General features: G+C 40.0%; 1 protein-coding gene and 1 pseudogene across 1 annotated transcript; one reads left to right on the forward strand and one right to left on the reverse strand.

Annotated features, from left to right (window-relative positions):
- The first annotated feature begins 1,863 nt into the window (after positions 1 to 1,863).
- On the forward strand, positions 1,864 to 13,223 carry LOC133901500 (replication factor A protein 1-like). The gene is made up of 8 exons (XM_062342854.1): positions 1,864 to 1,931; positions 8,722 to 8,883; positions 11,019 to 11,292; positions 11,381 to 11,483; positions 11,635 to 11,765; positions 11,845 to 11,926; positions 12,040 to 12,172; positions 13,164 to 13,223. Exons 2-8 carry the CDS (start codon positions 8,740 to 8,742, stop codon positions 13,221 to 13,223), a joined length of 927 nt encoding a protein of 308 aa, XP_062198838.1. The 5' UTR covers positions 1,864 to 1,931; positions 8,722 to 8,739.
- A 4,144-nt stretch (positions 13,224 to 17,367) lies between these two features.
- On the reverse strand, positions 17,368 to 18,602 carry LOC133901502 (ornithine decarboxylase-like; annotated as a pseudogene).
- Between the last annotated feature and the right edge of the window lie 271 nt (positions 18,603 to 18,873).

An 18,873-nucleotide genomic window follows, 5' to 3' on the forward strand; every position in this document is an offset into this window, starting at 1 on the left:
GATTCAACTGTTTCGCTCGCACCGAGCTCATCACCGAATCGAAAGCATTGGCTTTGGTAAGATATAACCCCCTCTCTCATGTTGTTTCTACATCATATGTTTGTGCGTATATTACACTGATACACTGATTTGTGCTTATTAAACTGATGCACGCTCTCTCTTGCATATAGGTTTTTCATCTCTTTCAGGTGATTCAACTGTTTCGCTCGCACCGAGCTCATCACCGAATCGAAAGCATTGCTTTTGGTAAGATATAACCCCCTCTGTCATGTTGTTTCTACATCATATGTTTGTGCGTATATTATGTGGGGACGAGATTTGTGTTTAGTTTATGTGTGACATTGTTGGCTGTATTTTAAAAAAAAGGAAAAAGAAAAAAAAACATATCCCCCCTGCATCATGGCACTATGCATTATATAGCAGCCATCACATTAGACCTGGATATTATACTGTGCCAGAATTTTTAATCTTCCTATTATGCTGTACCGCAATTCTCTTATGCCCTGTATTTTTACAGCTCCTATTAAAATAAAAAGGATGGATTTAACAGAATGTACCTCGTTTTTCGTTATTTTCCTCGAATGATTCATACATGCTTATAATATACAGGCTTTTTTTTATTTGCCACCTTAACACCTTATGTGTGTCGTTATGAAACATCTTATTTGTCGACTCTATTGCACTATCCGTATAAGCATGGTATAGTATCTGACATGCTGCTCCCACCTACCACATTATCACCTATTTTTATTGCTCCTTCGTGTTGAATACAGTATTGTGTATTAAACTGGCAGGGTTTCTCCCTTTGTGTTGTTTGATCCGGAAGAAATTGGTGCCGAACCAAATTTGCTATTTGCGGTAAGATATGTTCCCCTGCTGTCCTTGATTAATTCATTGTTACCCATATTATGAGGTCATTTTACTTTCAATTGCTTTACACATAGAATTATTAGCTGGATTTATATTGTGCCTGTTACATTATGCCATTATGCAGAATGCAGCAACTGATATATTAGCCTCTTATTTTTTGTATTTTTTAATTTCCTTCGCCCTCTTTTCCCTCCTTTTTCCATATTTTCTCCTTTCCTATTTTTACTTAATTTTCTGTTCTTTTCCCTTACATGATGGGGCGCTGCCTTTGGCAAGATATAACCCCCTCTGTCCTTCTATTGCTTCTACGTAATATGTTCGTGCGTGCATTATCTGGGGGCCAAATTCATATTTGATTTATGTGTGATATTGCCGGCTGGTCTCTTTTTTACATCTTTTTTTAAGGGAAAAAACGAAAACAAAATGCTATTAATAGAATGTGCTTCCTTTTTGTTATTTTCCTCGAATGATTCATACATGCCTATAATATATAGATGTTTTTTCAGTTTCCCACCTTATGCGCACCGTTATGAAACGTATTATTTCTTGACTCTATTACGGGAATTGTTTATGCATGGTATAGTATGTAAAACGCTTCTCTCACGTATTGCACCATGTTGTATTTTTATAGGCCCTTCATGTTGAATGCGACGTTGTGTGTTAAACTGACAGGCATTCTTCATTATCATACAGGTTTTTTTTTAAAAAAAAAACGGAAAAATAACCTTGCATCATAGCACCATGCATTGTATAGCAACTGGCACATTAATTCCAGTCATTATGCTGTACTATATTTTTAACCTTCCTGTTATGTTGTACCACCATTCCCTTGTGGTCTCTTTTGTTTTACGTTTTTTTTATAAAAAAAGAGAAACAAAACGGTGTTAATAGAATGTGCCTCCCTTTTGTTATTTTTCTCAAATGATTCATACATGCCTATAACATGCAGATATTTTTTCAGCCTGTCACCTTATACGTGCCATTACAGGTTTTTACAAATTGAAGCCCTTTGTGTTGTTTCATTCGAAGGAATTGGTACCAAACCAGATTTGCTATTTACGGTAAGATATATTCTCCTTTCTCTCCTTGCTTAATTTATTGTTGCCTGTATTATGAGAGCAACAAAGTTATTATTATTCTCTTCTCCTACACATAAAGTTATTAATTATATTTATATTATGCTTGTTACAATATGCCATTATGCAGAGTGTAGTAACTGATATATTATCCTTTTGCCTTTTTTATTTTTTTATATTTTTCCCCTCCCCCCCCCCCTCTTCTTGCTTTCCCGCCCTTTTTTCCCCTATTTTTGTTTCATATTCTGTTATTTTTGCTTGCATGGTGGAAAAAAATAAGCAGCATAACCAGTAGTGACCATATGTTTGTCATTAGGGCCTCCTACATCTCCCTTTTGCAAGCTGCCGCGGCTAGATGTCACTTGCCATACGTTTCACTCCTCTGTGAAATTATGGACGATGGAAGCACCCTTTGTGGAGTAGAGATTGAGTTGCCTCTGTTGAGCTTTCAGAATACCCCGCGACAGCTCTTTTTCTGGTCACCTTGTGAGGCAGAGTGCATGGCTGCTTATGAACAAGCTGCACTACAGGCTATTGTCTGCCTTCAAAGCATATATGGTTTTGTTGTGATTGATTACACTTTTGGAAGCTTAGTTCTATGTAAAAAAAAATGCCCATGTTTTCCCCGCTAGCCCGTATGTTCACCGTGTATGCATGTGCACATTAGGACATTTTATTTCTTAGATCTTGCTAATTCCTATAGTCCCCCGTCCCCCTCCTCTCTTTTTTCATGTAAGGAGCTTCCATGGCTAATTTTGTTTATTCAGTTACTCCTTTGAATTGACAGTTTTCTTGATTCATTTCCATAATCGTCTGTATCTTTTCTTTTGTCAGCCTTGCACTGTTAATTAATAAGTATATATCAGTATTGCTATGTGCTATTCCCTCCCCCCCCTGCCTCAACCCACCAAGAACAAAAAAAAAACGAGAGAGACACACAGAGAGAGATTTCTCCCTGTATGATTATCCTAAATAACTTGATGTTGCCTCTTTTTTTGTTGTTTATTTTGCTGTCTTATTGATGCTATGTAGACGCATCTTTTACGCATTTGGTAGCTAATGGAGCCACGCTCATCCCAACCGAGTGATGCCAGTGATCCTCTCCCATGTGCGTCCATCAACCTTTACCTTTGGTTTTGCATCTATTTATTCTACATTTGATATGTGTCCATTCCAATCTCACCAAGTAGACACCGTTCTATACCTTTCTGCTTCTTCTCCTTGCCCTGCTCTCTACACCTACTATTTTCATATCGCCCAGCGTCTTCATCTACTTACCACACATGCTCTAGAAGTGGAACTCGCAGAAGACAAAGTATGTTTCTTTCCTGACTGTTCCTAAATTTAAAACGCACAGTCCTACAGGACTAAACATCCCTGTTCATTATTTGATAAATAGGAATCCCTGGAGAAGGCGCTGCATATCACTGCCCTTTAACTCTTAGCCCAGCTGAGTGTCGTCGTAAACGGCGTAGATTACTAGATCAGCAGAGACTAAGACTATCAGGTGATTGATACCAACTTATGGCATTGATAATAGGTGCTTCTTACCATTGATAATAATCTTTGCCTGCGCTGTCTAAGCCACGTTTTCCTCCATGCTTTTCTAGGAGCGTTAGATAGTAACAGTTCATCCATAGAATTTGGTCATTTCAGCCAGGATTATATCGACGCGTTGAAAGGTATGCGTGCTTACATACTACACTAGAATCTCCCATAGTATCGCTACATATTCTAATTCGTTACTGCTCCTCCCTTTTTGCGATGCTTTCGCCTATTCTGTTCCTCTCTCTCCACCTAATGCAAATAAATAATTAGCCACATACAATTATAGTGTTCTTATAACTTAACTAACTATTTTTCCCCCTCTTCCTTCGTGGCTATGGCAAAACATGTTCCCTATCACAACACACGAAATATTCTAATTCAAACATATCGCTATATAGCTTCTTATCCTCATCGCTCCTACTTTGGGTCACCCGACTATGAGTGCAGATATTGTCATGCTATATTTTGGTTTGGAGAAAGGGTTAAATCTGATTCATCCATTAGAAATAATAGAATTATTTACAATTCTTGCTGTAAAGGAGGCAAGATTTCCATACCACCCTTTACAGCCCGACCTGAACCCCTCAATACCTTGGCTAAATTCAATAGCGATGCTCATTCCAAGAAATTTATAAAACATATCCGTCAATATAATTGTTTATTCGCCTTTACATCAATGGGAGCAAAGATAGACCGATCTATGAATGATGGACGAGGCCCCCCCGTTTTCAAAATCAATGGCCAGGTTCACCACCGCATTGGGTCCTTGCTTCCAGACAATGGAATGCCTCCTAAGTTCATTCAGCTATACATATACGATACTGCTAATGAAATTAAAAACAGGCTGCACGCTTTAGATCCAAATGAAATACCCACAAATCTTTTGGATACAAGAATAATTAAAGATTTAACAGAGATGCTAGATAACCACAACCCATTTGCAAGAAAATTTAGGCTTGCAAGAGATAGACTGAAAGATCATGGCAATGAAGAATTCATCATTAGAATCATAGGCGCGAGGGAAGGTGATCCAGTGCAATACAATTTACCCACGACTGATCAACTTGCCATGCTTGTTGTTGGCGACTTCACATTAGACACATTCAAACGAGACATAGTGATAGAGACACATGCTGGCCAACTTCACCAAATATCTGTGTTACACCCCGCATTCATGGCACTTCAATATCCTCTTCTATTTCCATATGGTGAGCGCGGTTTCCAAGTTAGAATACCCTATAATGATACAAACACAGCTCATAACAGAGGCCGTACTAAAATGACAATGCAGGACTACTATCGCTATATGTTACACTATAAAAAAGATCAGCCAAATCCCTATCTATGTTACGGGCCTTTATCAAGCCAGGCGAAGATTGATGCTCGCGCTTGCATAGACGAAATAAGGTTGTGGTTCATCCTTCAAAATCAAACTAAGCTTAGAATAGAGAATTTACAAGGTATAGCAGACGCTGTCAGCCGCGGTTGTATAGATGGCAATGAAATCGGCAAAACAGTCTTACCGGCTTCACACACGGGCGGTAGACGATACATGATCCAAAATTACCACGACAGTATAGCAATATGCAGAGTATATGGTCCACCAGACTTCTTTACGACATTTACATGTGATCCCAAGTGGCCAGAAATTACTGAAGCTGTAAGTATCGAGCCAGGACAGAAAGCAACAGATAGAGCTGATATTGTCGTACGAGTATACAACATGAAACTTGAGGAACTTTTACAGGACATTAAAAACGGTGTAGCCTTTGGGCCCATTGTTGCAAGTATGTCCTTCTATTCAAAATATCTTTTAGCCTCAAGTTTTCCCATAACAAATTAGTTTGCACTAGTGCTAACATTGATTTTCGTTGTTTTATTGTCCCCTTGCCTTCCTGCACACTACATCAGTCCTCCATACCGTCGAGTTCCAAAAGCGTGGCCTCCCTCATGCACACATTATTCTATGGGTTTCCCAAGACACCTCTCAACCAACATCTACATTCATTGATTCATTCATAAGTGCAGAAATTCCTGACCCCAAAATTGATCCTCTAGGATATGCATTAGTCGCTGAGCACATGACACATGGCCCATGTGGTAAAAATTACCGTGATAGCCCCTGCATGAAAAATGGCAAATGTTCCAAAGGGTATCCTAAAGCCTTGCAATCTGAAACTACAGTTGAGTCCAATGGCTTCGCAGCGTACAAAAGACCCATCAATTATAGATACATTCGAAAAGGAAACGCAAAACTAAACAATCAATGGATAGTTCCGTATAATATGTATTTGCTGAAAAAATTCCAGGCCCATATAAATGTAGAATGGTGCAACAAAGGCGTCTTTATCAAGTATCTATTCAAATACATAACAAAAGGTCCAGACTGTGGCAAAGTCTATATCGAGAGAATAAAAAATGGTCATGATGCACCATACGATAATGAAACTCAAACTATAAATGAAGTTAAAGAATATTTAGATTGCCGCTATATCTGTGAACAAGACGCATGTTGGCGCATATTCGGATTTGATATCCATAGACATTTCCCAGCAGTGGAACGACTCCCTGTCCATTTACCACATGAGAATAACATAACATATAACACTGATGCTAACTTATCTGTAATAACTTCGCAAGAATTCCTGCGCAAGACAATGTTAACTGAATGGTTCATCGCTAACCAAATATACCCTCAAGGAAGAAACCTAACATATTACGAATTCCCTTCAAAGTGGCGATGGGATGAGACTCTACGAAAATGGCAGCCTAGACAAATAGGATCAAAAATAGGCCGTTTATACTATGTGCATCCATCTGTTGGCGAACGTTATTACCTCAGAATGCTACTAATGATAGTTAAAGGTGCACAAAGTTATGATGATGTCAAAACATATAACACTATTACATATCCAACATTTAAAGACGCATGCAACTCTCGTGGCCTACTTGGTAATGATCAAGAATGGTTCAATGCTTTCGACGAAGCAGCAGCTTGGGCTACTTCCACACAACTAAGACAACTATTTGTAACAATGTTGCTTTTTTGTGAGGTGAATGACGAGTATACTTTCTTCGAAAAAGTTTGGCGAACACTAGCTGATGATATCCAATATAGATTTAGACAGGCCATCAACAATCAGAACTACCAAATGCCTGATCCTGATTTACGCAATTATTTGCTAGATGACCTTTCAACCATATTTGCAAAAAATGGAGGTAGAATTAGAGACTACAATTTGCCACAAAGATCAGGAAACTTTGAGGCAACATGCGCCAATCGATTTATAGACGAAGAGTTATCGTACAACACCGAACAACTAATTATCGAATCAGATCACTTGGTTTCAAATCTTAACGATGAGCAACACCATGCCTTCGAACGTATAACCAATGCAGTTCTTAACAATACTCCTGGCTTCTTTTTTGTTTCTGGTTATGGAGGTACTGGTAAAACCTACTTATGGAACGCTATAGTCACACACCTACGAGCACGAAAGAAAATTGTCCTTACTGTTGCTTCCTCTGGAGTTGCATCATTGTTATTGCCAGGTGGAAGAACAGCACATTCTCGATTTAAAATTCCTTGCGACATAGACGAGGCCACTATTTGTGATATCAAACGAGGAACCATGCTCGCTGATCTTATTGAGGCAACTTCATTAATAATTTGGGATGAAGCCCTTATGACACATAGAATGGCATTTGAAACCCTTGATAGAACACTTTGTGATTTATTGTCGTTCCAATCACCGGCAATGGAACATATTCCCTTTGGTGGCAAGAATGTTGTTTTAGGAGGCGATTTTAGGCAAATTCTACCAGTTATTGAGGGTGGTTCCAGAGCTCAAATTGTAAACGCGACAATAATAAACTCACCTCTTTGGAATAATATATCTATCTTAACATTAAAGAAAAATATGAGGCTCCTTTCTCCAGGTTTAGATTCACTAGCCCAGCAAGAAATCGCTAATTTCAGCAAATGGGTGCTAGACCTAGGTGAAGGTAAACTAGAAGCAACTGCACATGAAGGTGAATTAGAACCCACGTGGATAAAAATACCTCATGACCTACTGCTCTTCACCAGTGATGACAAAATTGCTTGTTTAGTTGATGCTATATACCCAGATTTAAAAATAAATTTTTCTGATATATCATACCTTCGTGCAAGAGCCATACTAACTCCAACAAACGACTTGGCTGATGAAATAAATACATATATAGTATCTCTTATTCCTGCGAATCAAAAAGAGTATCTTAGTTGTGACAAAATATCAAAAGCGCAAAGTGTCCATCATTCATACGACTTGCTATATCCGATTGAATTTTTAAATTCGTTAAATGGAAATAATTTCCCCCCTCATAGACTGCATCTTAAAAAAGGAGTTCCTATAATGCTACTTCGTAATTTAAACCAATCTGGTGGCTTATGCAATGGAACGCGCTTGATAGTTACAGCTATGGGCGATATGATTATCGAAGCACAAATAATCACAGGCACTCATACATCCCAAATCGTTTATATTCCCCGCATTTGTTTAACACTAAAGAACTCCAAATTACCTTTCATACTTGAACGCCGTCAATTTCCTGTAAAGATATGCTATGCTATGACCATTAATAAAAGCCAAGGGCAGACGCTAGATAAAGTAGGTGTGTATTTAAAGAAACCAGTTTTCAGCCATGGTCAGTTATATGTCGCAGTATCCCGTGTTACCTCAAAAAGTGGCCTCAAATTATTAATACAAGATGACAACGAAAATTGTGCTGATACAACACGCAACATAGTTTATAAGGAAGTCCTGCAATGTATCGTACCTCCATATACCTTATCATAGAATTAACATACATTCTCCATAGGAAAACAGAAGAAATAGAAAAACCAGGAGCAAAAAAAGAGAGAGAGAGAGACATTACTATCATTCCCATGATACACATCGAAAGAAAAAACATGTCACGACATGGGAATTCCCTACGTTTATCGTTTACTCCTATGTATTGCAACATCACACACTAAGTATCAATATTACTTTTCCCGTTACAATATTCAGATACCCTATATATGCCTGAGCAGTTATTTCTAAAACAGAAGGTACAGTTGACCAATTATTTATACAATGATGTTTTCCATCAGTGCCAATTATTTATATCTACTTCATACAGGTGGTTTACATTCATAAACCAATGCAGTACCCCTGGTGTTATCTAATATTTCCAATTGATCTAGAATCTACAGGTTTCCAATATGGCGTTTGATTTGCTACCCACACTACACCCAAAATCCAAACACTGGGTTATTTGTGTGCGTGTTTCACGCAAATGGGAGTACCGTGGTGGCACAGATAATGGGCCAATAGCGCACATGGATCTTGTCCTTGCAGATGAAAAGGTATTAAATCGCTTCTCCATGCATCTTGCACACTATTCTGTCCTACATTTTACTATATCTTCCACTCAAAGTTTCGGTCCATTTTCACACAGTCTAAAATACATGCTTCACCACACAAAACACTGCTCTTCAGCTTAAAAAGACTTATACTGCTTTGCAAATGTACACCTTATTCTTTCACATATGAAAATGTTAAATCTACTCAATTTTCACACATACTACAAAACACTTGCTTACTTTTTCACTAATCTTCAGTTCCAGAAACACAAAAGCAAATCACATATACTCAAACACGCAGATTTTAGGTAAATACTAAAATTACTTCCACACAAAAACATACCATAGATGCTAAAATATCCAGGTTCAAAACAAATACTAAAATTACTTGGCACATCCACACCTTATCCTTGCACATCCACACCTTATCCTTGCACATCCAAATATACAAACACACTTATTTACGTCTTTTGCACGATAGACCATTGTACATCCTAGCATCCCTTCCATCCATATAACTCTTATCGAACTTACACACATAGCTCTAAAATACTTGCTTAATAAAGCAAACTACTAGCCGCCAGTTCGAAAAAAACACAGCCACATATCACATAGTCTAAAATATCCAGCTCTGAAATAAATATCGATATTACTTTGCAAACATGCACCTTGTTCTTGCACATACAGATACAATAACATGCTTCTTTATATATTTCACACACTGTGTCCTCATGCATCTTAGCATATTAGCCATTCATATAATTCTTATCACATTTCCACACTTAACTCTAAGATACTTGATTCATACTGCAAATCACTAAACTTAACCTTCAAAAACACATAGCCACATCCCATGTATCGAAATAACAAACTTTCAAATAAATAGTAAACTTACTTTGCAGATATACATCTTCTTTTTCCACAAATAGATATCCTAACATACTACTTTACATCTCTTACACACTATGCTGTCATGTATCTTATATATTTTCCACCCATATGATTCCCACCGAATTTGCATACATACCCCTAAAATAGTTACCTAATGCTCTAAAACACTTACCTTCAGAACACAAATACATATCACATATATTAACACGCTAACTTTGAAATAACTACTATATCACATAGTCTAAAATATCCACCTCTGAAATAAATATCGATATTACTTTGCAAACATGCACCTTATTCTTGCACATACAGATACAGTAACATGCTTCTTTATATATTTCACACGCTATGTTCTCATGCATCTTAGCATATTAGCCATTCATATAATTCTTATCAGATTTACACATTTAGCCCTAAGATACTTGCTTCATACTGCAAATCACTAAACTTAACATTGAAAAACACAGAAACACATCCCATGTATCGAAATAACAGATTTTCAAATAAATAGTAAACTTATTTTGCAGATATACATCTTCTTTTTCCACAAATAGATATCCTAACATACTACTTTACATCTCTTACATACTATACTGTCATGTATCTTATATATTTTCTACCCATATGATTCCCACCAGATTTGCATACATAGCTCTAAAATACTAGCCTAATGCTCTAAAACACTTACCTTCAAAACACAAATACATACCACATATATTAACACGGTAACTTTGAAGTAATTGCTATAACTACTTTACAAATATGCGCTTTACTCTTATAAATACACTCGACTTTCAAATAAATACTACAACTGCTTTGCCAACATACACCCTATTCTTATACATACAGATATACTAATACACTCATTTACATCTTCCACCCACTATGCTGTCATGTATTTTGTCGTATTTTCCATCATATGATTCTTACCGAGTTCACCCACGTATCTCCAAAATACTTGCTTGATGATGCAAAACACTAACCTTTAGTTTGCAAAACACAAAAGCACAGCACATACACTGAAATAGTCAACTTTCAAATAAATATTAAAATTACTTTGCAAATATACAGTTTGTTGTTGCACATACATATATCCTACCACATCACTTTATATTTTTTTTTACACGCTATACCGTCATGCATCTTACTGTATTCTCCATCCATACCACTCTCACCAAATTCATAGACACATCTATAAAATAATTGCTTGATGATTTAAAACACTTACATTGAATCTGAAACTGCAGGGAAATGCCATTTATGCTGAGATACCCAGTTCTGAAATTGACACTAAAAGCCCATTGATTCAGGAGGGAGGCATCTACATCATCAGCCGTTTTAGAGTATCAAAAGCTAAATCCCTCTATAGGCCAGTTGATGAGCCTTTCATGATAGAATTTACTTGCTACACAAAAATAACTCCAGCAAAAGACATGCCAGAAACATTTCCAACATACATCTACAAGCTTACACCTTTTATTGATCTTTCAAAACACGCTGGCGAGAATAGAAATTTCCTAGGTTAACACCATTGCACCTTCTAACTCAATAATCATATTTTTCCACTTCTCAACTAGAAGATTAACACGTGCTGATCTAACACTTGCAGATGTCCTTGCCATAATCACCGAAGTTTCTAGCACCCGCTTGGTCCAACTTCCAAATCAACCAACACCAACCCTAAACAGACATCTTGTCCTTAAAGATCTCAGGTAATCAATATATCTCTGCAATATTACATACTGCTATCTACTACACTCCAACAACCAATATTTTTCAATGTTATGTGCTGATGCTCACAATACCTTAACACACATACAACCAATTAAATTTTATACAGACCTGACCATTTTTTACCCATAGCAATCTTCAAGTTAGACTAACTTTATGGGGGCAGCGAGCCACTGAATTTACCATCGATGACATTTACAATGAAGAAGAAGCTAGGCCAATTGTTATACTCATTGTTGGCAGCCTCATGAAAACCTATGCAGGTAATCATAGCCATAGACATAACAACAACAACTGCTTCATAATCACACATCACCATTTCTAGCTCCTTTATTTAAATAGGTGAAGAATATCTGAGTGGAAACACTGCATGTCGATGGTATTTTAACCCCGCAATTCCAGAGGCTCAAGACTTCTACAACGCGTAAGCACTATTAAGACTCCTCCACACCAACCCATAACATCCATATTTCGCTCTCTATTTCATTCTTTCTTCCATTCTTACTGTATAATTTACTCATCAGCATTCATATGCAGCCTGCACAATCAGCGTCTGTCAATCAGACGTGTCACTGTTCCTGCAGAACAAACAGCACCACTGCAAACAGCACTTTCCCTCGAAGACAAGTGTCTCAGCGACTTGGAGAAAATGGATCCATACGACTTCCCGGTATAAAAAACTCATCCTATCATTCCTGGTGCATATTGACCCATTTATTTTCCCAGCCATAATTCTACCCTCTATCTCTGAATAACAAAGTAAAATCAATTATTCTTTAATTATTACCTGCATCTCCTAACAATCGCTATACAAACCCAATAATAGGATGGTGGATGCCGATGTACTGTTACTATAACCCGTGTACTGCTAACCACCCCATGGTGGTTCCTATCATGCAATAGATGCAGCAGAAGTTGCACACCAGATGGTGATGGCTATAAGTGTAACACATGCTCCTGCACAGGCTACCGGTTCAAGTAAAAACTACTTTCTCCTTCCTTACCATACAACTGCAGCTACACTGACTAATACCCCATACAAATTCACTTACACAGATACAAATTGTGCTTCATCGGAAGTGATGGAACTGCCGAAGCTGAAATGATAGCTTTTGGCGATGTTGGTCGCCGTATTGTGGGCAAGCCTGTCCAACAAGTCTTGCGGACATCAAGATTTGCGAATGACACTCCACCAGATATCGTAGCCATTGTATCCTTAAAATTTGCTTTTGCAATCACTTTAACAGAACAAAGCTACTACAACCCTCAAAAAACATATCAAGTCAACCCTGTGATTACTTCCTATGGAAGACAGCACGCACTTCCACATACAAGAGATGAGCAGCATAAACAACCAGAAACTTCCCTCACACCAGTTCATGCACTCACATACCCAACATCTTCAACCAGCCATGCAACATCCCACACAGTGACCTCTCCTATAGATCCTTATGCCACTACACCCAATCCTAGCATACCATCTGGATCCAAAAACATCACTCCATCATCAAAACCAGAATTTCAAAAAGCGGGTACCAAAAACATGCCAGCAGATATTGTAAGACTGCTCTCCCCCTTGTAGCCTATTGAATAGCACATAAACACAAGCAGCACCTTTATACTGTGACTGCATACCAATATATATTGAATTTATATTGCAGACCCCTCCACCTTCACTGGAGCATGATGAAACACCGTTGAAGAAAACTGAACTCCCGTAACCATCCATCAACATTGCAAACAAAATAAACACTCTTACTATTCCACTATACAGAATAATAAATGATTATCTCTATGACCACAGGCATGATGTTGCTTCATCAAAACAGCCCACTGCTCAAAAGAGATTATTCCAGGATATTATAGATACTGCAAATGCAAGCATTCATTGTTCTCCTCTTTACATAATCATTTGTGCATATAAGGCATCATCTTACTGACTCAATTTTACACAAATATACTTTTCTATTTATACAGGAGGACACTACCACTCACAAAAAAACCAAAAGCAACTCTCCTGCAACAGCAACCAGTGCATCAGCCAACCTCACAACACAATATCAGAATAGACTTTCTTCTACCTTACAGTTTATATAACACCATTTACAGTCAATTCTAATATTCATATTGTTACACCATTATATATTCACACAGACCTGCTTCCCAACAAAGCACAAGTGGAGCCACAAAAGTGCCTGATCTTAAAACTCCACGTACACAGAAAAACAAATAATGGAGGTAGCTTCAATCATATATTACTTTTCTATCTATTGCCTCTACAACCATAGCAGAAACTTGCTAATTGTTTCCCTCTCTTCTACCTGCAGGCAGCCAAAAAAACTGACCATATTTTGATTTTGGAGCACTACTTGCCTTTTGCCACAGGAACGAATCTGATCTTCTCCCCTTTTGTTTTTGTGATCGTGCCTTTTGAAACTGTGATGACCACGCTGTTAGCACACCAGCCACACCTCCAGAAGAAACAACCTGCTCTGCCCTTTTTCTTTTGCTGAAACTTCCTTTTGTAGCTGTAACAAACCTCTTAGCTCATCCCCTGTACATACAGAAACTATCAGTCCTCTTTCTATAATATTATATGTACATATATATCTGCTAGAAGACCAAACAAATTGAAGGAGCTAATCCTAACCACGTACTACTACTGTACTCTCTTCATACTGCCTGCTGTGAACAAATAAGAATGAAGCTCCCTGATCTTGCTCATGTATAAATCAACAATGTATATATCAGTATCCATCAACATGTAAACTCTAGATAACCAATATATAAACATAATCAGTGGCATCTCTAACGCTGTTACCTATAATTGCTACCTTTCTCTCAATGTAACTTATCACACTTTTAGTTACTTCAGCCAGTTGTTGAATAACCTCGCATGGGTCCACATCTACCTTGCTTTGTGAACTACAAAGCTCCAGTGCAGCTCCTCACTTTGCTTTCAAAGAGCTTCATCGAAAGACAAATTTGCATTAAAAACATAACAGCATCTTATTCAACACTATCGTAGTATTCATGCAACAATTACAATTTAAAAGAACATCCTGAACCTTCTTATCCTCCTCCCAACATAATTACTCCTTTTCTTCTCTCTTCATTTCGCAATTAAAACAAAAATAAAAAACTTGCTCCACAAAATATAATTTTACACTTTACAATACTATTATCGTCCGCGCGCAAGGCGCGCGCAATTCACTAGTATATATATAGTAGAGATGATATTATGTAGACATTTTTCTTAATTAAACACTAGTAACTGTGCAACTCTACCATCACCATATTTGGAAGCAATCTACGATTTCCAAATTTTACAACATCTATTATAATTGTACTTAACAAAAATCAAGTAACGGTTATGACCATCTATTTTTTATAAGCTAATATTACTAAGATGATTTTATGATATAAAAAAGATACAACAAGTAATATATAATTAAATATATACTTACCCGCATAAATAACACTATAACTAATTTCTCTTTTCAAACCATCTAATTAGTGATGCGCTTAAGAAATCCCTATACAATTTTGAAAATATTATCTTCAGATTCATTCTCATTGTACTAAAATGATGTTAAATTGTACCCATATTTCTGCATTGGTTCTTGGAATTGCCCTATAATGGGCCTTGTTGCAACCTAGAAGTCATGCTGCTTGTGGTTTTTAAGCTTTTTCGGTTGTAATGTTTTGCAGTGTATAGAATAAGGGGTCCATTTTCTATGGTCCCATAGTTGGTGATTCTAGTTGGTAGAAGATTTTTTTCTGGATCAGGGTCCTATCACGCAACTAGTCTGCGCTCACGCAACCAGTCTACGTTTTTAAGGCCAGGATCCTTACCACAAAAGAAAATCTCACGATCAGCCTTCGCTGGTCACGAGACAGGTACTCACCAAACTAGTCTATTCTCATTAAGTGCTTTGCCTCATCTCGTAGCGTTAAATGCTACGGGACGGGCTCACAAGCGTGGCAGGCTATTTCACAGGAGCGCGTGCGAGACTAGTGATGGGACAAGGCAGGCCGGCTGACCAGGGTAAGGTGAGCATGGAGGTGTCCGACGGATGGCACGGGCTCGACAGTATCTTCAGAGAAAAAAGAGCTCACTTGTAAGTTCTCTCTCTAGTATATAAAGAGATAATGACCTGGTTTGTAAGGAGGAACCAATTCTGAAACACTGATAACCAAATACATAGTATATAGGACTATTATCCTTTTTGGAGGTCTAAACCTGGATAACCCCTATGTTCTTGAGTTCATAGCATACGTGTCCCGCAAGTGTTGTTCACGCGCCCCTCGATTGATACACACTAGAATCATTGTTAAGGATTAACGCTCGATAATTGGCACGTTTCTACATTTCGATGAGTGTTGGAGATTAGATTAGGTTACTCATGGCCAGATCCACGATAACCGCTGAGTCTTGTTTCGAGGACCCCAATCACCACGGGGAATTCATCATGTGATACGATCCAAATGAGCCTAGTGTGCTCCAGAGTTTAGACATCAGATCAGAATATGAAGGTTTCAAAATTAAAAAAAGATCATGCAAAAGAGAGCGGCATAGGTCTTGATGTCCCAGGTACTTGCAGCAAGCTCCATGCCTTATGCCCCGGGGGAGCTAGCCCCGTTAACTATGGTACTACCTGGAGATGCCATTACTATAAAAATAGGTTTATATATCGGCCCATCACTATCGGTTTCTTATAAGTCAGTAGTGATGGAATATCACTATTAGTTCGTATCAAGGATTGGAACTAAAAGGCTATTGGAATAGAACCGATAATAAAACTTGATAATCACTGCTGACTCTAGCCACAAACCGGTAGTGATACTATCACTGCCGGTTCGTGTTATGAGCCGGTAGTGAAACATTGACTCTCACTGCCGGCTCTAGCCATAAATTAGCAGTGATAGTAGATGATAACTTATTTTAAAAAATTCATAATTTTTTCATGCGATGTCTGATAGGGACAAACTTTATATAAAAATTATAGCCCTCGACGAGATCTACAACTTTGTAGTTAAAAACTTTTTCATTTAATGTTATTTAGATATCCAAATAATTGTTTGAAGTGTCAGACAGAAGATGTCAAAAGGATTGCATATGCTAATGGTATCACTAGTACTTCTGTGGTAGGATGATAAAGACGTATCGCGAGAGCTGAGAGGTTACAGGTTCGAGCGCCACAAACCGCACGCACGCATATTTCGGGCGAAAAATCACTTGACTTGTGACTTGCGGCGTGGGCGTGAGGTTCCTCACGTGTAATTTTTTTTTTCAGTTTTTCCGACCCCAAAAACATCCATTCGACGCCCGACTATCACTGCTGGTTGAAGCCTTCAACCGACTATCACTATCAGCTGAAGCCTTCAACAGACAATGATAGTCGACTAACACTGCCGATTGAAACCTTCAGCTGCCAGTGATAATCCCTTCACTATTGGTCACCGGGCTGGCAGTGATACGACTATCACTGCTCGTTGTCCACTGCCAACTTCAAAACCGGTAGTGAAACCCCTTTATGTGCCGATAATAAAGGATTTTTTTTATAGTGTACGCCCACCACGTTGGGACGAACCGCCCACCAACCTATGCAATCCTCTTCACTAAAGTGCTCCCTGCAGTGTGAACCAGAGTCATCGGCCACACGAGATTCCTGATCAGGTTAAAGAATGTTAGAAAACCAACTAAATACTTTTTTTTTCTTATTTAGGGTCATCTTGTGGACAAAAATAGAGCCTTCTGCTTTCAAGACAAAAATAGAGCCTTCTGCTTTCAAATTCTGATAGAAAGAACAACCACTCTCGATGAATGCCAGGAATACGAGCAGTCTTCCACGATCTCAATAGATGAACTTTTTTCTCCTTCCAAAAAATCAGAAGAGAATACATGCATATTAAGGCAGAGAAGACACGAGGAAGGAATCCAATGCCAGTGATGGCCACGGCCCACCGCTCAGTCTCACCACAGGGTAGAGTCGGAGGGGTAGATCTTGATGTCCGACGTGACGAAGCCGTTGAAGCTGGATCCCGCCGCGGCGGCGTAGGTGCCCATGTCGTCGAACAGCAGCCAGTCCCCGACGCTCATCTCCGGCAACTGATACCCGGTCACCACCGTGTCGGTAGAGTCGCACGTCGGCCCTAACACACCGTCGACGCGTACGTCTTCGTCTCCTCCTCCGCACCTCCATGGCCGGGGCTCGGGTTGGCCAGCAGCAGCGGCCTTGGGCACGGCACGTAGCGGTTCATGAGCACGCAGTTGAGCGAGCCGTAGAGCCCGTCGTTGATCCAGTACTCGCGCGCCTCGTCGCGCGCGCGTTTCCCGATGACGCTCGCGGCGAGCGTGAACGGCGTCTCGAGGAAGTACCGCCCGGGCTCCGCAATCATCTCCACGCCGCCCGCCGGGGGCAGCAGGTCGCCGAAGTGCGTCGCCAGGGCATCGGTGATCGCCGCCGCGGCTTCTTCGAACGCGTGGCCTGACAGGCTGACACGAAGCCGCCGCCGATGTCAAGGATGCGCAAGGGCGGCATGCCGAGCGCCGCGGCCGCGTCGAACGCCGCGTGCGCCTCGTCGATGGCCGCACGGTACGCGTCGGCGCGGGTCCCGACGTTGAAGGCCACGCCAACGATGCTGAGCTCCGCGCTCTGGGCCGCGTGCATGAGCGGCTCCACCTGCTCGGCGCGCGCGCCGTACTTGGCTGTGCCCTCACCGCCGCAGTCGATGCGGAGCAGGAGCTCGCATCTTGGGTGGCAGCGCTTGATCTTGGCCAGCTCCTCCTCGGAGTCGTACACGGTGAGGCGAAACCCGTCCTTGGCCGCGAAGTCGAGGTGCTGCTCGGGCTTGCAGGGGTTGGCGTAGACGACGTCGCCGAGCTGCGCGTCGGCGGCAGGCAAGCGCACGGCGTCCATCTCGGCAGGGCTGGCGCAAGCGAAGCCCACGCAGAACTGCGCCAGCGCGGCGAGGAGCGGCGGCTCGGGGTTGCAGCCGCTGGCGTAGTAGAGGCGCACACCAGGGAGCGCGCGGCTCCATGCCTTGTAGAGCACGACGACTTTGGCGAAGTCGAAGACGTAGAAGGCGCTCCGCATGCACGGTGTGTCGAAGCACACCGGATGCTAGCTAACTCACACGAGCAGGAAGACGCAAACACAACGCGAGAATAAGAATTTTGGTCGCCGCCAGAAGCTAGCTTGTGGCGTTTAATCAAGAACCTCGAGAGCCCCTGCGCTTGCAGCGGTAGCCTCAAAGTATGTGCTCCCTTTCTTTTCTCCAAACAGAAAATCCTGTTGCTTATCATTCATATATAAGAAACTCTTAAGGTATCAAGAATGCAAGTGTTGATGACCATTACTAATAGTG

This window comes from Phragmites australis, chromosome 20, assembly GCF_958298935.1.
Source record: "Phragmites australis chromosome 20, lpPhrAust1.1, whole genome shotgun sequence".
NCBI lineage: Eukaryota > Viridiplantae > Streptophyta > Magnoliopsida > Poales > Poaceae > Phragmites > Phragmites australis.